Here is a 22,363-nt window from a genome sequence, read left to right on the forward strand (position 1 = left end):
CCTGCTTGTTTTACCCAATCAATAACCTTAAACCTAAAAGTACTTTGTTTTTTATTGAATAAGAAAAATCATAACTTAAATGATTCATCGATTATCGATTATTTTCCTGATGGTTTCAGCTCTAACCTCTCCTTCACTTAGGTTAAAGTGTACTATTATGAGTTGAGAACGTGTTATGCTAAATTAAGCATTTAAAAACACATTTTATCTGAAAAACACATTGTCCAGTAGCTGGCAACACGGCTGGTTTTCTTGTGCAATGAAACGTTTGGTGATACATAGTTTTCTTAACACAACAATAATCATCTGCAATGCACAGTGATATCTAAAAGGAATTATGCACAAACAACTATTTTTTTAAATGAATTATACAGTATGTTTAAGCATCAAAAACCTGGATTTCATTCACCAAAGCAGTTCAAAATGACCTGCAGTTTGTCTGTATATCTTTTAATTTTACCAATCTACTGGAGCTGAGACTTGAATAGACATGTACAGGTGTTGTGCATCAGGAATAATCAAGCCATTTTCTAGCAGGAAGTACTAAGATTCTTTACCTAAGTACAAGTACTAATATCACGCTGGCCATACAGGTCAAAGTCCTGCATTGAAAATGCAACTTAAGGAAAATATTGAAAGTATTAAATGTTGAGAACCACTTCGTCGGCCGCACCCGTTTGGCCATAACTCCAACTCCCCTCCCATCGTTTTTCTCAGTCAGCAAGGTGTTTTGAAGCCCAATAAAAGCTGCCATTAAACATACAACAAGAAGCACAACTGAATAAACTTACCCTGTCTACACTAAAGCCAACAAAAAACAATCTAGACACAACCATTAGCTCACGATACCATTGCCGTGACAGTTAGCCAGCTAGCAATAGCAGCATTTGCGAACACATTCCCGACATGCTAACAGCAAGTTAGCTAACATCACCATGGTTACTGTAGCTGGCCACTAATGAAAACAGACACGTAACTTACACATGGAGGAGAAGAAAAGCCAGTTCCAAGTTAAGATGGAGACCTTTGGATCCTAGGGATCTCCATCTCGGTAGAGCCAGACTGGACTAGGAAAGAAAGCCTTGGACTTCGCCGCTGGGACCTCGGTGGTAAGCATGACACAGATGATGGAGTAGGTAAAAACTTTGAAAACTTTATGGATGTTTTGACAGGCAACCAGCCAGACAACCAGACTGGATATTGAGCAATCACTCCGCTATATCTTTATGCAGAAAATAGTTGTTTGCTGAAATCACAGAAGATTGATGATTGATCTTTTAATTTATATTTTTAACTGATTCAATCAACTGATTGGTTGCTTTCTGAAACTCTAAAACTTCTAAAACTCAGAATCAAAGTGACACCTTCACGACACTTGTTTTGTAAAATTTATAGTTCAAACCTAAAAATCATAAAAAACATATATAGTCTATAAAATTGTTAAAATAATTGAAAGGTGAACTGAGAATATTCAATATACATAAGCTTTTCATATGTTTTGTATGTATAAAATTTGATTTGTAACTAATACTAAATCTGTCAGATAAGTATTTCGCTCTGGAATATAGTGGAGTAGAAAGCAGTAAGAAAAACCAATAGCAAGTAAAGTACAAGTACCTCAGATTTAAACTGAAGTACAGTACTTGAGTAACTAGTTAATCTCCACCACTGGTGTCTATATATTGTTGTACTCACCTTTTAATGTTTGAAGAGGGTCTCTGACTGAAAGTTTATCCTGAAAAAAAATTCTCCACAAATTGGAGAGTGCAAATGTTTTTCCTTTTATTTTATTTTATTTTTTTTATTTTTTTTACACTGTCTTTATATTTTGATATAGTGGAATGAAACTTACAAAAAGTACATGTAACAGTGATGTCATCTGGTTTATAGATTCAAGGGGATAGTAACAGGGATTTTAACATTTTTGAAACCGCTTTGGTGAACAAAAAAAAAAAACGACTACCATATCTTTTATTTGTCCCACCTGTACCAAATACACTCAGATGTGGCTCCCAAGCTACAGCACGCTCCTCCATCATCTGCACTTCCTTTCCCTCTTCCTCCCCATCTGCATCGCCTCATCTCCTCCCTCGCTCCTGTGAAATCTGAGTGACAGAAAACAGGGACAAAGAGGACAGCCCATTAATATGCTAATCCATGCGGGGATGACTTCGACACATGCAGCATAGTCAGAAATACATGTGTGTCAACTGTGAGGCACGCAGTGTAGAATCAAAGAAGGAGGATGAACATGAGGAGGAGGAGGGTGATGGGAATGTAATGCGGGGAGAGAGCTGTGGTTGTGTACATGAAAAGTAAAGTGTTGGGTTTGTGGGGAGGGAATCCCCACATCCTGACTCCACATAAAAACATCATGCTGCCGCAAAATCTCTCCAATAGAAAGAATAATATCTGAAATATTCGACTGAGTGGTTTGAAGCAGGTGGATCATGCAGCATGTGTGACTGGTATGTCCTTGCCATGTGCGTCCTTGCTCACTCTGTGCTGGCATCAATAATCCATGCGACCTGCTCTGAGGGCTTATGTAAGAGAGTGTCAGGTCTGAGAGTTGGGTTGGGATCAATCCTCCTGGACCTGACTGACTGACAAGAGGACACCGCGAAAAAATGCACTTTTACGGCAGAGAAACAAAGAAGCTTTCTTCCATTCTGCTGTACATCCATGTCCTCTCAGAATAGAAATATACCTTTAGTGAGAATCTACTGTAAGCTTTGACATCTTTCATCTGCAGGCGGTTTGTTTTGCCGCTGATAAGGCTGATGGCGGTTTGAAATGGGTTTGAATGATGTCGCCAGCATCTCCTCAGCTTCACTGACCCGAGGGAAGAGCGAGTGCAACCCTCTCTCTCCTCTGTCTCGGTAAATGTACAGCGCTCAGTGGAGAGATAGACAGCCAGCAAGAGTGTTTCATCCCATTCCCCTTATCTCCCTGGCCAAAATCCCCTGCCTCCAGAAAGCAATTTAAAGGCCAGACAGAGACAGAAGAGAGAGAGGGAGAGAGAGAGAGAGAGAGGGAGGGAGGGAGAGAGATGCAGGAATCCAGCCTCATGATAACACTGCAGAGATCAGGTTCACTTGAATACAACAGGCTACATCCAAGCCAAGTGTAAGAGAACTAAAAATGCATTAAATCATAATGATATACAAATAACATTTCAAATTAATACCGGGACTTAAATTTTAGGCTGTTTATCAAAGAAAGTCTGACACACTGCTGAAAGCCTGGTAAAAATAATTATTTCCACACACCTAATGTGTCAGGAAGCCATGGAAACACAAAATAATATAGATAATATTTGATGCAAGTGATGACAGTAAAGTAAATCGTAGAGGGATTGGAGGTATTTAATGGCTATGTGAGGACACTTCTGTTTTGTTTTTTTTGTAAGCCTTTATTTTGTTGAACTCCCTGACCACTGTAAGATCAGGACCGAAAGATTAAGTTTATTTAACATGCCTACACATCTGGAGCCCCTAAGCCACAGCCTTTTGTGTGATATCAATACCTTTGTATTGAACGGACAGATATGAGTGGTATCAAACTTCTTATCTACGTCTTGAGAATTGTGTTCAGCATACTCTGGCATGATTTTTTAAATTGTTCCCTACTAATCACATCTTTGAACGCATCTGCAGTTTGGGCAGAAGTGATTTTTTTCTTTGTCTCATGTTGCTTTGAAAACTCTAATATCTGATAAATGCAGCCATTTTCACATTCAAGCTAACGAGCAAATTTTGTAGAACTGTAGAAGTAATCGATAAGGCCCTTCAACATGAGATTTTTACATTATGTGGTCTACCCTAGAAATCATATGATCAAATTCATGTTTAAATCTTGTCTTAACACCTTCGAATATCTTGTGTTAAGCACTTTGCATTGCTTCGTTGTGAATGGGTGAAAACAAAAGTAAATAAAGAAAACAAAGTAATATCCAGTCAATATGATTCAAAGTTTATGTGATTTAATCATACAGTTTCAAACTTGACAGAACTTCCTGTATGTAGCGCTGGCATTAAGACACACTGTGATTGGCCTGGTTTTGTCTAAAACTTCTGTAAGCATTAATTTAACTCATAATTACAGCTCTGACATTATTCGTCATTATGAAGTATGTCTGGTATTGCTGTCTCAAATTGTGGCCAATTTGGAAGCAGACCCCAATCAGGTTGAACCCTCTTTGCTCTGTTCCAGGAAGTAATTAATCTTAACCTGGGTGGCAGTGGTTAATTAAATATTGAGGCAGCTTAAATGCCTGCGCTGTCGCTCTGCTTTATCGGTCATTTCCTAAAATGATAGTCCCATCTCTTTTCTCTGGTCTGTATCTGAAGGCACACACTTGTTCCCTTATCGGCTCTATCAGGTAAAACCACAGCTGCGGTACATTGTGTTGTAGAGAATAAAATAATTTGAGTGCTGCAAGTTTTCAGGAACATTTCATTCCAGAGTAGAAAGCTGGTGATAGCTGGTATAGACTTACACAACTCGCTCGCACAGACATACAGCAAAATTACTATCAAATTGCATTTCGCATAAATAAATCCACAAAAAATAAAATCCTCTTTTCCCACTGTATGGGTGGAAGGTGATTAGAGTCCTGCACTTTCATCAGATGAATTTTGATATTCCAGAGAAGTCTGGGATTACACTGGCAGGCGATTTACTGTGAGGTTATAATCTGCTTTGTCTATGCTCTGCTCTCTCTACCTCAGGCTGCTTTTATTTTGTATTCAATCAAGACATTTACGAGTTGAGTCACATTTTACTGTGATGGCCTGAAATCTAGAAAATGCTTCTTTATGAGAATGAGGAAGACAAGGAAATAAAAAGATGAATGGATAAAGGTGTTGTATGCAAGTTTTTCTTGCACTGTTGCCTTTTATTTCATGTTTGGAGTCATAGGAGTGGTGTAAAAATATGAAAAGAATAAGAAAATAAATGTGGTACTATAAAGGCAAATAAATAAAATAATAAATAAATGTGGAAATATAAAGACAAATAAGAAAATATGAAACAATAATTATAAGCATTTGCATTTATTTTCATATTTATTTGTTTATTTATGTCTGAATATATTTATTTACATATACATTTTAAAGTATCAATTTATTTATTGCATATAAATTACTATTTTTTTGTAGTTTTTTTTTTTATTGAACTATTTTAATATAATGTCATTCATTCATTTTTATCCCTTTATTTTTCCTTAGTCTTTTCCCTAATGTTTATGCTATTCCAAGAAGGGCCAAGCTGTCAATCAACTGGTTTTGGGCGGGCCTTCTTGCCCAGACTGAGTAGTCCAATCTTGCACACATGAATCCTGCTCTGTCGGGAGGCTTTTAGTGCAGTTGGGTAATTTAATCTACAACAAAGCATCATATCTTTTAAACTCTTCATATGTTTTGTATGTAAATCTCTTCGTTTTAAAGTGACTGTCAGATAAATGTATGCAGCATGTGTTGTAGTAAACAGTGCAATATTTCCCTGTGGTGCAGCAGAAGTATAAAGTGGCATGAAAAGAAAATAATCAAGTAGAGTACAAGTACCTCAGATTTGTACTTAGATGTGTACATGAGTACATGTACTTAGGTACATTCCACTACTGTCATCTAGTAATACAGTACCAGCTGGTTTCTACCCATGTTACTCAGCCATGTGGGAAATTCAGTTCAGACTAGAGCCAGATGTGGCTTCCAGACAGCTTAAGCGTTGTGAGGATTAAAACTGACTCCACATTACCTACTGCACTGTAACACAATAAACAGTAGTGCAGATTTTGGGGCGATGCAGGGGTCTTTTTTTTTTTTTTTTTTTTTTACTTCCAAAATATGAATATGAATAAGAGATAATACAACCACTGAATCTTTTGCAGCAAATGTAATTATCACCACAGACAGACACACACACACACACACACAGTGTTATGATCTCAGTCAATAGTGTCACAGCGTCTCCTCCGGCACCGTGCACAGTCAGATAACCACAGAGGAGCCAGCAGGGGAAAAGGAGGAGGTCCAATATTAAGAATTTTTTTTTCTCAACGTCTCAAAACCAAGCAAGTTGTGAGCCAATAGGTAATGTTTTTTAATTTACTTATAGAAGTGCTGTTTGCTAGCTTGCTAACTAATCTTAAGGGTAATGTGGCCTGCCCATACAAGCCTCGTCATCTATCTGAAATAGCAGCAGACAAACTAATCTAGCATTAGCTGTGCAGCAGCTGTCCAAAGACCGTTTGAAGAAAAGGCAGCATGTGATTGTTGACAGCATGGGACGTTTTTGATTTAGAGAGCCTTCCTGCATTATATTCCATTATATTTTAAACCACTTTACCAACTACTTTAACCAAATAAAGATATTTCCACCTTAAACTGCAGGAAATGAAAAGTTTGATATTCAAACTTTCCTGGGGGACGACCACCAGATGCCCCACTGTATGTGCCCTCACAGTGGTCAAACGAAACCTACGCCCAATGCAGTAAACAACCAGCAGCAGACACACACACTTGTGTCTCTCAGGTGTATCTGGCTGCATGTCCAACAACTTTGATGACTTGTGTAATGTAGCTGTTCTGTGAAACTGAGTTCGGAGGAATTGTGCGTCAAAATCCCTACTGGGTGGTTGAATAATTGATATACAGTGAGGCGACAGCAAATGAAACGTCCTTGACACTGGATAATAGTTGTGTAGGTATAAAAACATTATCAATTTGATGTTGAGAGATTGACGGGTGTTTTCCATCCAGGAGCACAAAATAAAACCACATCCATTTTCATTTAATAGACCTTTCATCCTTTTGTGAAAACTGCCAAATGGAAATTAAGAGTAAATTTGTTCTTGAGGAATAAATTATGCCCCAAATGGGACCTGTCAGGTTGCTGTAATTGGCTCTGACCCATGGAAGAAACAAATGTAGCTAAATGGTGCCACCTACTGGCCACATCTGGTTACTGCTGCAGCAACTGTCTCCAGCAAGGATCTCAAAACATTTATCAGAAGGTATCTCAGGACATTTACTCCTGTGCTGTGTTTAAGTACAACCTGGAGGTACTGAACATGAAAATAAGTAACAGTTTGAGACCCAAAGAACTCAAAGATTTGGGGAAAAAGTACAAATTGTGTAGTTGCAGGTTTTTTCTTTCCTTTACCATTACTCATCTCGCAACCTCTGCTGCAACAGTAAATCGCTGAACATACATGAATGCATCAGAAATAACAATCTAATAATGTAACATATATCAGTCACAGTGGTCATTTTTCTGCATAACAAGTACATCTTCCTTTGATACTTGAAGTACATTTTGCTCTTATTTCTGTACTTTAATTACGAGTTTGACTCCAGGACCTTTACTTTTATCAGAGTATTGCTGCCTCTTCCACTACTGCCACTTGCCACAGTGATGTGGTGACCTGCCTACTGGAAATAAAATCAAAACCTAAACACATGATCTCTGAAAGTGCCTATAAGGAAAACAAACACTTGGCCTTTATCATTATGGGCCCTTTTTACATCATGGTAAGAAAACCACATGCAAACACTAAAATGAATGATGGTTGAATTCCACTCAGCTGCTTCAGTTCCTGGTACTGTGCATGCTGACGTACTTGGACACTTAAATACAACAGTCATGAATAATATTGGAAGTATAAGTAACAACTGTGTTTTTCTTACTATGACAAGCCAAAATGTCTATGAAAAAAAGCCTATGAATTGGCTTTTAATGCTCAACAGACCAGTTCTTAACTCAGAAACCACAACTACTTCATGTTTATATTTTATAAGGCTAAAAGGCTAATTTTATGTCAACAGGTGGGTTACATTAAATACATAAAAATGTGAGTATAATCAGTGTTAATCAGTGATAGGCTTCATTCAACAAATGCTCACAGGCAAAATGCATAATTTATGTTTTAGTACATTCACCCTCACAGATGTAATGCTAGTGGCATTAAATACCTTTGGGACAAGAACAAGGGGGAGGGACTCCACACTTTGAAGGCCCACAGTGTGAGTATGTCTTAAGTCTAAAACTACTGTATGTGCAGCTTTTGTCCACAAATGTCAGAAACACAAACAGGATATCGGAAACAACTTGAATCATTTATTTTGGACTGAATCAATGAATACAAAAACATTTGGGGTTGACCTGACAGTGCGAAAACCACAGAAAGTATTTACAAATGTGTTATCTACAACAAGGAATGGGATACTTGAAATCGGCTTTCCCAAAATGGGCAAAAATAGAGAGAGAGACACAAAGGTGGAGTCAACAAGTGCTGAATTAACACGGGACTGTCAGGAGCACGACGAGCTGCTCTCAACACCTGCTCGGAGTCAAAGCACTGAAGCTTTATCACATCACACAGATGGTATCATTCATACGGCTGACAGCTGACTGTTTATAAAAAGTTGACACTAAACCTCCCTGCTGTTAATGTCTCATTAGACAGGAGGAGATCAGAGACCTCAAACAGAGTGATGATCCACCACCATGAGATCACTTCAGCCCTTCAATCGCTCAGGACAAGTCCCAGTCACCTGCTTTTCTCTATTCTTCCTTTTGGGCTTTTAGAAACAACTTAGGAAGCCTCTTCGTCGATCTTCGGTGCCAAGTAGTATTTGATGTGTCCCATGTCAGCAATCTTGTACTCCACCACTGTAGGAAAGAAAAACGTCAAAGTTAGGGCCACACAAAGTTTTGCAAACATGTTGAGAAACCAAATGAAAAGATCGATTTGAGAAAAGGATAGATTTACTCACCGAGGGGGATGTCGGCAGACATGCTGAGGGTGACTGTCTTGGACAGTGGCGTGGCCTTGGTGAAGAAGTTCAGGTAGTTGAGGGCAAAGATCAGCTGGACAGGTTCATTCATCTCAATAGTAACCTAAAATCAGAAAGCGAAGGGGAACGGTCAAAACTTTTGCATGTGCCATCACAACAGTAAAAGTAGAGGAGGAGGACTGCTCATTATCATGGTGTCTAATAATGTTACTTTTAGTACTGCTTGACTACCAACTGTAGAAACCCTGACATGTTTATATTACCAACACTGGAACTGAATGATTCACATTGCCCTAAAAAACCTTCACTGATTTGCAAAAATATTTGTAGATTAATCTACTGTCAATTGAATCATCAATTAATAGTTTCAGCTTTAAAGTCAAGATCTTAAATCTTGATTCTGGGGAGAAAACCAAACAGGCAGCAATAAATATTTTGAATATTTTTGTTTGAATTAATCAGCATATATAAAAATCTGAAACTGGCAAAAGTTGATGTCCTAAAAGTGGTTCTGTCATCACAGGCAAAAAAAAAAAATCTTATTGTATTAAATTAATGACACATAGTAGAGAAAGGGAAGAAACCATCAGCGTCTGAGAAGCTTTAAGCAGCAAGTGGATTGTGCTTTTAATAGATTTTATCTAAAAAGTAATTAATTAAAAAAATAAAAAAGACCCAAGCATTTGCAGTGTTATCAAAAACTACAACTGATTACATTTTGAGAGACTTGAGTCCAACAGGCCTGGGTTTGAGGTACATGCGCGTCAGTTTTTTATAACCTTTAAATCTAATATTATTCCTGGTATTTTATTATTTCTTATAAAAAGGATCCCTTAAATTTGGTTACTTAACATTTGTGACGTACTGGTGAGAACTAAATGTTTACAGTTGAAAAAACAAACATGTCAGTGCTCTCTGATAGCCAAGCTTTGCAATGACACCACTGTTTCTAAATGATCAAACAACTCTATACTACAGTTTCTTATTACTTGCCAGCTTACACATATCAATCACCTGTGAGGAGATAATATCAGCCTATATGATTGGATTGCTCATTTTCAGTCAGGCTCTACTAAGCGTTATGTGCAAATTATTCAGATTTTAACACAATCTAATATTAATGCTCACCGCCTCGTCCTCTTTGTCTACGTTGCTGGTCTGGGACAGCTTGATGTTTCCTGTTCCCAGCTCTCCTGAGGCAGAGAATTTGACTCCGTCCTTGGCGCAGGAGATCATGACGGCGTCACCGATCTGGGACAGGTCACGGCAGATACGGGCAAACTCCCCTGAGGGCATCTTCACCACACAGCTGTACTCCTGCTCCTGGAGGGACGGATAGTTGGGGGAAAGGTCAGGAACAGTGTGCATGAAAAACATGTTGGACAGAAAAAAAGGACAAGGACAGGCAACAGATTACTTACTGGAATCCCCAGCTGCTCCACATCCAGGTCCATCAGTTTCATCTCATAATCCGAGACTTTCTCCTGATCTGTAAGAGTGAAGAGAGATAAATGTTGAAGAAACGTAGCTAAACAACATCTGTCAAGTTGATGTCATGCGGCTGTATTGTTAATAAGTCAAAAACCTACTGAGTGTCTCAAACACAAGGGCGAGAGTGTCTGCATTGTCTTCTGCTCTGAGGGTGATGATGTCCTCGTTTCCTGCACACTTCAGGATTTTTGACATACTGGATGGGATTGACAAGAGAGACAAAACAAGTCAAAAGGTGAGTTACAAACCACAAGGGACAGAAAATGCTTTAAAAAAGGCAGTAAATGTTATATACTGAAAAAACAAAGCTTCCAAACTGCATAAAAGTAAATGTTATCAAGGAGAATTGCAATCAGAATACCACTAAACATTTGAAGGATTAGCCAAATCAACAAAATTAACATTCTTGATTAATTGTATAAAAGTAATTTCCTGAAGAAAAAGATATTCTGTTTCTAGCCTCTCAAATGTGAGTATGTGCTACTTTTCTGTTTATACAGCTACAAATTCTTGTGATGGGCATTCCTCACATTCATACATCAATCATAAAAATAACTCATGTCCAACTGTTTGCATTTTAGTGTCCTTGCTCACATAAACCTCTTATTCTAAATCTAGTTTGGATTTTTTTGCGAGAAAATACACTGAACATGTAAATGAGTTTTGTGAACATAAGAGCAAGTTTACAAATTTTTATGTTTAAGAAAAGCATGCAGGGTTGATTTTCATTGTTGATTAATCTACTGATTAATTCATTTTTATTTGCCCAAAAGTCCAAGTATTAAAGACTATTTAGTTTATGATAGAGCTGGATGACTAATTTTGATAACCAAACAGATGTTCAGACATTTTCAAAGTAAAAATGTAAAAAATTGGAAAGTTCCACCTTCTCAAATATGAAGAAATTATGCATTTTTGAAGGGAAGAAAGAATATTTTCTTTCTTCTTGGCAGATTACTTGATAATAGAAACAGTCGTTAGTTGCAACCATACTTTGCAAAGGTATAATTTGAGAGGCTGGAATTAGAATACTGAATTTTGCATTGTGTCCAAAAAAAAAACTGCAGGTTAATTATCTGTCGATTAAATAATCGATTCATCATTTCAACTCTATTTATAACCTAATTTTTTACGTCACATATAAAAACATTTGATGGACGCCAAAATGTTTTAACTAAAAGATATATCCAGTAACCCGGTGTAATGTAACACTGACAGAAAGTGGTGAAGCACAAACGGAAGTGGAAGTTCCCGGGTTAAAAATCTATTCCCGCCAACCCTCAACCAGAGAATTTGGCGCTCAAATGACGTCGCTACGTAATCACAATGTAGCCGACGTTTCCCCCGAAACTGCGCCAAACGTAATTTCAACACAAGACAAAAAGCTGTTAGTTAAACCAATCGATCTATTAGTAAATTACACATTTGTAAACGCGTCTATTTGAGAGCTGGCAGTAAAGAGTTATGGATGACAGCTCAGTGCCCAACAGAGACATGCCCGGGCAACTCTGCCAAGATGGCTACCTTCTTTGTGAGCTTCAGATATTAGACACAGACCATTAGTTTCAGCTAAAAAAAGATACCGAAATAATCGTTTAACCGTGTGCAAGATTAGCGGTTTGCATTGTGCATAAAAGTGGCTCACAAAACCAAACTTTTCTATCGATTTTAGTAGTGTTTAGTAGTTTAGTAGTGGCGAAACTTTGGCAACCTCGACCTGTCAAACTAGCTATTAGTCAGCAGATACTTTAGCTCTATACGCGCCTACAACCTAAAACCACAACAGAATGGTGTCAAAGACCGTGAAACATGATTTGTTTTCTGACTAAAAGAGCTGTAGGTAATGTTTGCTCCACCTGCTGAGGTTGACTCCCATGGCGAGGTTTCTGTCGCACCGGTACGAGTCGAAGCCATCGTGCCGCAGGGTGAGCTGTACGAGGGAGACGTGAGAGGAGTCCATGCTCTGCAGGGAGATGCCGGACGAGCTGACATCCCAGCAGGCTTCTGTGATCAGATCCTTCAGAGCCTCCAGCACCTTCTTCAGGATGGATCCCTGGACCAGGCGAGCCTCAAACATGGTTGCAGTGGAGTTTTTTTTTTTCGTGTGCGTAGGTTTCAAAAGAAGAGTTTCTTGTCGCCTTTAGCGTTACTCCGTCAAATTGGAGGCTGTAACTCGAAGTTATCACCGAGTGTGTTTGAGAAAGAGTCCCCCAAAAAGTTCAGCCTTTGTGTGTTGTTAGCTGACAGAAGTGCAGCACGCAGACACCACTCTCACTGCAGAGGCAAGGTTTGAGCTGCAAGCGCGCGCTAACGTCGGGTTTTAATGATTCGGCGTCACTGCGTCACTTCCGCCTACTTGTTCCTGCCTCCCGACCGCTAAAACGAATGGGCATTGATTCCAGCCATGTTGGAGAGGACAATTGTGTAAACCGTGGAAATTGTGTTTGACTCAATTTCACCAAAATACATGTATATTTATATTTTTTCAAGGTGTTACTACCTACATATATAGACCCTCAAACTCGTCACTCATTAAATGCAATTCAATGTGTGGACCGCCTACAATTATTGATTGACCTTTGTGTAATAAGTCCTGTTTATAACAATAATTCATATTGATATACATTTAGTTGGCAGTTTATAAGCTAAAACTAATACAGTCTAACTCAACTGACATGCTTTACCCTGATTGCCTGCTGTCTGTATGATAATGCACGCACTTGTCTGTCTATACATGTATCTGTGCTGCAGAGTGTAACACAGTGTACTGAACAAAAATTCCCCGTCCTTGGCTATTAAACAATCTGATTCTGAATCTGAACTGTCCTACAAATGACAAAAATAACACTCTCAGAACTTTGTCTCTAATTTTCCTGTAGGCTAATGAGCCTACCAAACTACTTGGTTCTTTACAGAAAACTTACAAGAAATTATTAGAAAATAACATGTTTCCTTTTTAAATGAGCTATGAAACTGATCCAAGATAAGGCTGACAATAATTGGCAATCATGTCTGACAGGCAGTGGTGGAAGCACAGCCAGATTAACCTCTATGGGGCCCCTGCTGTGATAAAAAGACTATCACTGGCAGTTCAGAAGACAGCAAATGAACCAGAGTAGTGCCACACCATTTCCTGAAGATGTTTTGTGTGATAGGGTGTATATATACATATATAAAGTTGCAACACTTTTCCGTATCTTACCCCAAACTGGTCAATTCAACCTGACCATTCTCACATGCTCTTACCTAATTAATACATGTGTCTTGTCCTTTCCCCTAATTAGCTCATCCTTGTCTAGAGCTGGATTTGGGCAGTATTCTCTAAGTTTATGTCTTTCTCTACATCCTTATTTATAAAACCTTGGTTACCCTAGCAACAGAGTATAGAAGTGTCTCCTTATGGCCACTATCAGTCATAATAATGGCTAAATAGTAAACCATTGTATAACACTGAAGGTCTTTATGACCTGAACTCTTGCAACGTGAGTGAGGCCTGCAAAATAGAAAACTTTTTCACACCTGCTGCCTCCATTTCTCCATTAAGTATCATGAAACATCATAATGAATTGTTTTCTATGTAGAATAAAAAAAAGTCTTTAAAAATCTTGAATTTAACTTTACAAAATCTGCAGAATCCCTCAATATAGTTGGTCAAGGTCGAGCTATTTCTTACTGCTTCAGAATGTTTTATATGTCAACTTTTAATTAGCAAAGTAACTAATGATTACAACTGTCAGATAAATGTATTGGAGTGAAAAGTACAATTTCCATGTTAAATGCAGTGGAGGGGAAGTATAAACTGGCATTTGTAGTTAGTGGAAATTCTCAATTGAGATACAAGTACTTCAAAATGTATAAAATAGGTTATACGGAAAGAACACAATGAGCTCTGATTTGTTTGTTTTATTGATGAGTGATTAGTACTTGGTTAGACTGGCACACAGCGTTCACACAACCACGTCGCTGGTTTGTCACACACATACAGATGCACATTAAAAAGGATGATATTTTAGTACTGCCTTTTAACCCCTGAGTATATATGGATTCAGGCCACTTGGGAACAGGGCGACACAGATGAGACGAATGTCACAAGATTTTACAAAATAGAGAAAATTCTTCCAGAAAAAAAACCCGAGGTATTGGGGTACGTCAGACATGAAAAATTGTACATTTTGCATTACATGTTGTGGCAGGGATTTCGTTTATATTTGGACGGTTACAAATTTGTGTTTTTAAGTGCAGATGCCGCAGTCTTTTTATACTTGTGGAATCTATTTAGAGACCACCAGGCATGATGTAGTTGGTTGCCATGGCGAGGATGGGGGCTCCTGTTGGGACACCGGGGAAAGGACCACTGGACCCAGCGATGTCAATGTGGGAGTACGGCAGAGGTGCGTTCGAGTCCACACCGTGCTGCGATGGAAATTCAGAAATGAAAATAACACAAGTTAATCACTGCACTTCTTCCATATTATATTTTGCATATTTGCAGATGAATAAAAATTTATTCGGAGAACGTGTGAGCACCTTGTCAAGCCCTGAGGCCATGATGAGGAAAGCTGCAGGGGCCTGATGTCCTCGAGGTGTAGCTGAGGACGGCAGGTTGTTGGACTGCAGGATGTCCTCGTATTCAGACTTGCCCTTGTGGAACTCGTAGTCCTCTCGCCGGATGCTGGACACCTCAAACACGTCGCCCAACACCTCTCCAGCTGCACGAAAGTGGAGCAAAGACCATGTGTTAGTTAATGATGGGGAAGAGAAATCTGTCTATGAAGCAAATTGTGCTGGGATTGAGACAGTGTATTATTCGATACAGTCACAATGGTGAAATCTGCTGGGCAGCCCGTGGTACTGCATGTGTAAGGAGGGATTAAATCCAAGAACATGATGAAACGGTACGAGTCATCTCACTGCTGCCGTTATGAATATTTTATTCAATAATAGTTTTATTATAAAAATGAACCACTATTAAACAGAGTCTACAGGTCTGTCTTTAAACATGGAGGCAGAGCTGAGAGAGTGACACCGCTCTTTGGTCAATGGTCAATTTTGCTGAGGTATAAATACATACTTCTGCTTTGACGTGTTGATACTGTGTCATGTGGTCTGCTTTGAATGCAACTTCAATAGTCTTAGAGATTAGAGTGGCAAACAGCTAATAATTTCTAATTAAAATCCTCTCCAAAAATCAAAAGCTGTGACATTTATAACAATGAACAATACAAGACACTAAATTACCAAATAGTCTGTATGTCTTAAAGTGGTTGTGTTTATAATGATATTAAACAGAGAGCAGCTTGCAACTCTTTGCATTGGAGAAGAAGTAACAAATATTTGATAATCAATTTGTCATTAACCTAAATAAGTTTGCTAACAATCAAAAAATCAATTGATGGATTCTGGTTCAAATGAATGAACACAGGTGTTTCCATTCAAGTCACATTTTGCTTTGTAACTTTTTTTTCGTGTAGTTTGACAAAATAATTTTAATTTAAAGGATTACTCAATGGCTTTTCCCAGTGCTTTCTACCACATTTCAAAGTCTTCAATAGATGGAGGTTTCTCAGTTGTCAGTTATTACAACAACTGAGACAACTCCTAAAAAATGGACCTTGATATATTTAAACACTATTTAGTTTCCAAGACGATATATGAACTTTCACAATAAAATGAACTCTTTTCTTACCTTTCTGCCACTGAGCAGCATTCCCGCTGCGATGGGCCGGCCCATTATCCATGATGATCTACAGCGAGAAATACTAAACTCAACTCTACAGCAGTGGATTATTTGAACTTTTTTGATGTTTAAATATCAACATCTCTCAGTAAAACGCAGTATTGTCTGTGCTTGAACGGTACTTACAGAGTAGTTGGGTCCCATGGCTCTGATGGCGTGACCAGTCAGAGTGGCGATAGTAAACAGCTCAGGAGAAGTCTCACATACCGCCTGCAGAAACAGATGACACGATCAGAAGGACAAGGGACCTCCTTAGTAAACGAAAGAAAACTATTCTTGGTCATGGATTGGCTGAGCTTCACCTTGCTTGTAACTCAAGTTCAGAATATCTACGACATCTTAAAATAGATGAAACAACATATAAACAAATATGGTAGTTTTTGAAGCGGAATTTCCAGGATGAATCAACGTTTGACAGAAATATGTTTAAAATGTCACATGGAGGTGGGAAGATGTAGGTTGTAATATGTCATGTGCTATGTAAACCATATATTTAATGGATCTAAGTCATGTGTTTAATTCACGTAGTGTATCGTTGATATTGTTGAGAAGCATAATAAAATGTCGTTACAAAAAAAAGAGGAGGGATGTAAGTGCAGAAAAGGGGTTGGACTGTAAGAAGTAATTATAATGAGATGTTCTGACCTTCTCCTTCATCTCACAGAGCAGGTCGACCATCACCATACGTCCCTCGGCATCAGTGTTCCCCACTCTCACTCTACGACCCGCACGGGAAACCACCAGTTCATCGGCCACGTAGCAGTCTGAGAAGATACACGCATGCACAGTCAGCTGAGGGAGAGAGAGCTGTAACACAGGCCTCGCTGAGAGAAGTAAAAAAAAAGACCCAGCATAAACACAAATAATGGAAAAACGTGGATTAAACTGACCTGAACCCACACTGTTCCTCACCATGGCCATCGAGCCAATAACCTTCAGATGCTTCGGCTTCAGCTTAGCTAAAATCTAGAAGGCAAGAGGGACATTACTGAAGCGGCAGAGCTGTAAACACGTCACTGAAGCTCAGGTGTAACCTGGATACCTGCGGTTGATTCCTGACCGAGAGGCACAAGTCCTGAAGGGCAGATTTTTATTTTGAAATCACTGAGCCAAACCCAGAGATCAGCTTCTTTATCTCCCTGAGGGTTTGTTATTCAGGTCACTCACCTGGAAGAAGCCAGCTACGGCAGCAGCTCCGCACTTGTCCCTGTGCATCCCAGCCATGAATCCACCGGCCTTGATGTCAGCTCCTCCAGTGTCGTAGGTGATGCCCTGGAAACACAACATAAGATCCAACCTCTATTCACTGAGAATTCAGTCACATAAAGATACAGTACATGCTAATTAAAATATGCACTTTATAGTTTTACTCATCCCAAAGTGACTCGTTCAAATGTCTTGTTTGTCCTATCAACAAATGAAAACCCTAAAGGGTTAGAGTGTGAAGAGTGTAAAGTCTTCACATTTAAAGAAACTGGAACCAGTAAATGTTTGAAATTTGAGCTTAACGACTATTACAATTATAAGAATTGTTTAAAAATAGATTATTTTTCTGTTGTTCAATGAATAAATTATTATTTGCATCTGTTTGTTCTAGATATATAGATATAGATAGATACACCACACTACACATTTGGTATCTGGCACGATATCACTCACTGATATCAAGGTAAACTTCAATCAATCACCAAACATGCAGCAAGTTCACCACCAACGTTCAATCCCAACCTTTCCCTAAACTATAGGTGGATGAAGCCATCACTTACAGCTCCAGAAAAACACTTAATAGCAGATTTCTCCATGTACTGTAGCTTGCGCAACATAGTTTAAGTGTTTTCAACAGATGTGGTACATGTCCGAAAACTAAAGTTTAATGGCAACAAATCACCTAGAGTGACGTAGAGTATCTGCTGATGTTTGATCAACATTCTTTTGGGGATTTTGTCCTGAAATTATCTTGTGTTTTAAAAATGACACTTTGGTGAATATATGACTTGATATTTATTTCCAGAGTCAAGCTTTCCTTCAATGTTTTGGTGGTTCACAGACAGAAGTCCGACAGTTCCCTCTCACCTTTCCCACCAACATGAGTGTCTTCTGGATCGGCCCGTCTCCACAGTACTTCAGCCTGATGACTCTGGCCTGATGACGCGGTACACCTGTACGAGGAGGAAACTATGAATGAGTATGCAAACATCTTTAAAAACAGTTTGGTAAATCTGTGTCCAGAGTTTTGTTAATATGTGATGAAAACTAAATCTGTTCTCTTACTGTTGGCGCAGCGGTTGACTGCAGCCAGACAGGGATACTCTTTCTCCAGAGTCTTCAGGTTGCTCACCACTTCCACCTGCAGGTGAATAAACACAGGCACGTTCTTAAAATGTTGCTCAAAGTGCCAGTGAAGAACCAAACACCCACACAGTTGTTCTGGACGGTGACTGAAAATTATTTCTACACATTTTTTTTTTTTCTTAGGAGGAAAAATATAAGACTGTTGACTTTCTCCCACAAATAAAATATGGAGTATCATATGGTTTAATATTTCTTACTACCTGCACGGGGCTGTCCTTGAAGAGAGCCTGGACGTAATCAGCCGCGCGAGGAGCAGCCATACGCTCGGGGTCGGAGCCACCGATGTCACGACACGCCACTCTGGGAGGGGGGGAGGAAGTTAGTGAATGACATGATGTGATAAAATCTCTGCAGGAAATGAGATCAGGTATTGTGAGTCACCTCCCGCTCTCCAGAGCATCAGCTAGCTCCACCAGCCTCCGTCCTTGAGCCTCCTGTGCAGCCCACAGCCCCAGAACACACACCTTGAAGTCAGTGGGTTTCACATTCCCCTCCCTCACTTCAAGGGGCTGTTATGGAAAAGACAGAATGTAAAAAGTGAGTGATTTCCATAGACTTTCCATAGACTAGTCACTGCCCACATCATTCAAACTGGCAAAGTGGCACTTCTCATGACTGGTAAACAAGAACCAAGTGTGAACATTGCTTCTATCAGCTCCGGATGACGAGGAGTTGTTCAGTTTTTTTCTCACCATGTAGAGAGCCTGAAGGGCCCCGAGGGCAGCCACCAAGGTGCTGTTCTTATAGTCCTTGTGTGGAGGGCAGACCAACAGGGGGCGCTGCATGCCAGCTTTCAAGGCCCTGGAGCGACACACGGATGAGTAAGACAGGAAAGAAACTTGGGGTACATTAAGAATAGCAGATCTATAGGTCTGATTAATAAAACGACCACAAACTACTTTCTTTATTCTTTAGAAATATCTGAGTAAAATATAATATCTAGAACAAACAGATGCACATACATAACTCCTAAGTAAATAATAATTGATTCGTCGAACAACAGAAAAATAATCTATTTTTAAATTATTCCTATAATTGTTATTGTAGTTAAGCACAAATTTCAAACATTTACTTGTTATTTCCCCTTTTAGTCTGATTCATGGATAAGATTCTGAGAAGAGTCTTTCAAAAATAGTCACCGTTTACTCGTCTATCATCATTTCCAGAAACTACATAGTTTGATGTGAAATTTATTTAATTTCCACTTTTTCTAAAACATTTGAGCTGATAAATCATTTCTCCAAATTATAAAACATTCAAATCGCAGCCTGGATTACTAAACCAATTATTACAAACCAATTATCTACAAATTGGAGGCCATTAAGGGAGTTAAGATATAGCTGTGGAGATAAACCAGCATCATGAGACACTAAGGAGGGAAAAACCCTCCATTCACTGACCGTTTGATGCCGTTGACTGCTGCATCACTGAAGCGCCTGATGTCATCGTAGTCACGGTTTACAGGGCCGGTGGAGGCAAACACCAGGCGGTTACCAGGGAGACCAGGGACCTTGATGAGCACCACCTCCTCCCCCAAACCGCTGTCCACCTGGAAGTAAAGTAACAGCACACAAGAAAACACAACCACATGTTATACCACCTCTCGTTTTGAGATTTGGAAGCAGAACAACACCCGAGAGAATAGAAACTTAGTGATCTCTTCTTCACTGTCCATCTTTGTTTACAGTGGTAGCACAAGACTGCTTGAGCAGTGGCTTATGATTAGCTGAACTCCTTAACTGAAGCCGTGTCTGTTTGTGATCTCTTGTTACTGGTTGCACATTATATGACACAGCTGAGGCCTGACAGGTGAAATCACCCAGTGGAGGAATATCTGAAGAATAAAAACATAAATTTTATGTAGCAAATCTTTTTTTTTCTACTTTCCTATGACCAATGCTTTAGTGGATAGGTGGCATGTCTGACTGTAATCCGAGTTAACATTGGGTTAGACTGGGACACATCTGATTAATACCCATATTGCAAGAACATAAAAGCGTTTCTTTATCCCACTAAACAGCAGTTATCTTATCTAAATTACACTTGGACTGAAAAAAACTTTGTTATTGAGTTCTAATAACTTAATTTCCACACTCTAGACATTTGACACATCACGTGTTCCTAACTTGAACATTTAAAACAAATAACTACAGTCCACACATAACATTTACAGCCCAATGCACAGATAAAGAAACGGCACAGATGCAAAGACAATACTGGAATTTTTCCGTCCTACATGAGAACATATTGTGTTATTCTTGACAGTGCATTTCTAGATGTAATCGGTGTTTGGTGTGTGAGTGCATGTCAGTTTAGTGGGTGTAAAAGAGACAAAGGAAGAGCAGGTGAGATTAAATAAATCTTTTGTAGGTTTTTGGGGTTGACTGGCTGCAGGTGGTGGGAGAACAGATACTCACAGAGCTGTAGTCCTGCAGAGGAGCCTTCAGGCACTCGAGCTCAGAGGGCAACGTGTCATGGCTCTGGGTGACCAAGACGACGCCATCGAAACTAAAAAGAAGGAAAATGCGTTAGTCATCTGATGCTAACTGTCTGTTAAGATCTCTGTCAGAGAAAGAGGAAACACAGCATTTTTCCTGGTATACTCACTTCTGGTTCTTGAGGTTGGCGGTCCATTCGACAGGCTGGACACTGGAGAGAGAAACACACAAAAAGAACACGTCATTTCCTTCACTATATGCAATGGCAGCACTGCCTGACACAGATACGCTATCTCAGACGGTGATGCAATAGGACTCAGCCAGTTTTTATAATGCAGGTTAAAGATAACAAAGTGGATTAAGTGTGGAATCCAGCAAGACCTTTGAGATCTGATTTAATTTAATCTTTGACAGGTTCACTTCTTGTCTCACTGCAGCAACAATGAAGACTTTGTGCCAAGTGTGCCACATTTTTTCTATTGTTGAAACAGGAATTTTCATCTGTTCAGCAGATCGCCAATCCGCCCAAAGATTTTCAATGTTGATTTTGAACTATGTTTTGGATCATTGCCATGTTGCGTGATTTCAGTTTTGGTGTCTTAACTAACTGCAGGACATTTGCATCCAGAGTATAATCGGGTCCATTCTCCCCTTTATCTGTGCAATGTGTCCTGTGCAACAATCCAATCCAATCCTGCTTAAATTGGTGCCCAACCTTTCAGTACATGTCACACTTACTGTTTTATTGGTATCATTTTTTAACTTAAGTTCATGAAATAAAACGTAACAGTGCGTGAACATTTGAAGAAAGGCTGATTTGTCTATTTCCTGCATGGTTTATATTTACTTCTCTTCACTTAAAGAATTTCTGTTTATAACAGATTTTCTTACACTCGTCAGACATTTTCGGGATCATATGACACCTGTGAATATAAGGAAATATAGTAATATTGGAAGTGAAACATGAGCAAAAAGATGGCTGTGTGGGCCCTTTTAATGGAAAATGAATCCACTTCTGTAGCAATATGAGAGGATCAGATGTTTCCGCTTTAAGCTGTGATTGAATAAACAAATGAATCACGATCACAGATAAATCAAATGACTAAATTAAACCAGCGGCCGCGTACATTATAGAGCTGTGGCTTAAAGTAGCGTATTAACATAAAATAAAAACCTTCTCTGAGTCTCTTTGTCTGATGTTTCATGCAAACATAAAGCAGCACGTTAGAAACCCGTGAAGGCAACACGAAAAACGTTTAAAAATACAAACAGCCGTTTGTCTCACCTGGTGCACATTTTGCTTCTGCTTCTCCTGCTCCGCTGTCTTCGGGGTGAAAGAGGCAATCAGAGACCCGGGGACTACGGATCCTGCCCTACACTCTTCCCCGGTTGATCACATGATCCGTTAAGTTGCACTCGTGTTGCCTTCGCGGCCTTATCCTAGCTCGTTAATACGAAACATCCTAGCCGTAAAATGGTACTTTACTATGATTTAAGGGGCTTTTTGTCTCAAATAACATCAATTAGCAGTAGAGCAAAGCAACAAA

The 22,363-nt window shown here is 39.2% G+C and overlaps 2 protein-coding genes across 2 annotated transcripts; both read right to left on the bottom strand.

Moving 5' to 3' along the window:
• Window positions 1–8,098: 8,098 nt before the first annotated feature.
• On the bottom strand, window positions 8,099–12,585 carry pcna (proliferating cell nuclear antigen). Its single transcript, XM_023414470.2, has 6 exons — window positions 12,146–12,585; window positions 10,388–10,485; window positions 10,220–10,287; window positions 9,927–10,121; window positions 8,778–8,901; window positions 8,099–8,673 (listed from the first exon to the last, which is right to left on the bottom strand). Exons 1-6 carry the CDS (start codon window positions 12,364–12,366, stop codon window positions 8,597–8,599), a joined length of 783 nt encoding a protein of 260 aa, XP_023270238.1. The 5' UTR covers window positions 12,367–12,585; the 3' UTR covers window positions 8,099–8,596.
• Window positions 12,586–14,177: 1,592 nt separating this feature from the next.
• On the bottom strand, window positions 14,178–22,227 carry LOC111661006 (putative aminopeptidase W07G4.4). The gene is made up of 16 exons (XM_023414465.2): window positions 22,102–22,227; window positions 20,986–21,027; window positions 20,796–20,886; window positions 19,779–19,927; window positions 19,071–19,179; window positions 18,760–18,887; window positions 18,579–18,678; window positions 18,298–18,373; window positions 18,100–18,185; window positions 17,194–17,298; window positions 16,917–16,992; window positions 16,672–16,790; window positions 16,153–16,236; window positions 15,976–16,033; window positions 14,817–14,998; window positions 14,178–14,702 (listed from the first exon to the last, which is right to left on the bottom strand). Exons 1-16 carry the CDS (start codon window positions 22,110–22,112, stop codon window positions 14,565–14,567), a joined length of 1,554 nt encoding a protein of 517 aa, XP_023270233.1. The 5' UTR covers window positions 22,113–22,227; the 3' UTR covers window positions 14,178–14,564.
• Window positions 22,228–22,363: the final 136 nt, after the last annotated feature.

Source organism: Seriola lalandi, unplaced genomic scaffold (genome assembly GCF_002814215.2).
Source record: "Seriola lalandi dorsalis isolate HSWRI2012SDOR001 ecotype SW California unplaced genomic scaffold, Sedor1 jcf7180002054529, whole genome shotgun sequence".
NCBI classification, from domain to species: domain Eukaryota; kingdom Metazoa; phylum Chordata; class Actinopteri; order Carangiformes; family Carangidae; genus Seriola; species Seriola lalandi.

What these genes read in the sequence shown, in the direction of transcription:
- pcna (XM_023414470.2), bottom strand. Translation starts at nt 12,366, where the DNA reads ATGTTTGAGGCTCGCCTGGTCCAGGGATCCATCCTGAAGAAGGTGCTG. An exon ending in TAGACAAAGAGGACGAGGCG is followed by an intron (nt 8,902 to 9,926) that starts GTGAGCATTAAT and finishes TTCTGATTTTAG; the next exon opens with GTTACTATTGAGATGAATGA. An exon ending in GTCTGCCGACATCCCCCTCG is followed by an intron (nt 8,674 to 8,777) that starts GTGAGTAAATCT and finishes TCTTTCCTACAG; the next exon opens with TGGTGGAGTACAAGATTGCT.
- LOC111661006 (XM_023414465.2), bottom strand. An exon ending in CCCTTCAGGCTCTCTACATG is followed by an intron (nt 18,888 to 19,070) that starts GTGAGAAAAAAA and finishes TTTCCATAACAG; the next exon opens with CCCCTTGAAGTGAGGGAGGG. An exon ending in GAGGAACAGTGTGGGTTCAG is followed by an intron (nt 16,791 to 16,916) that starts GTCAGTTTAATC and finishes GTATCTTCTCAG; the next exon opens with ACTGCTACGTGGCCGATGAA.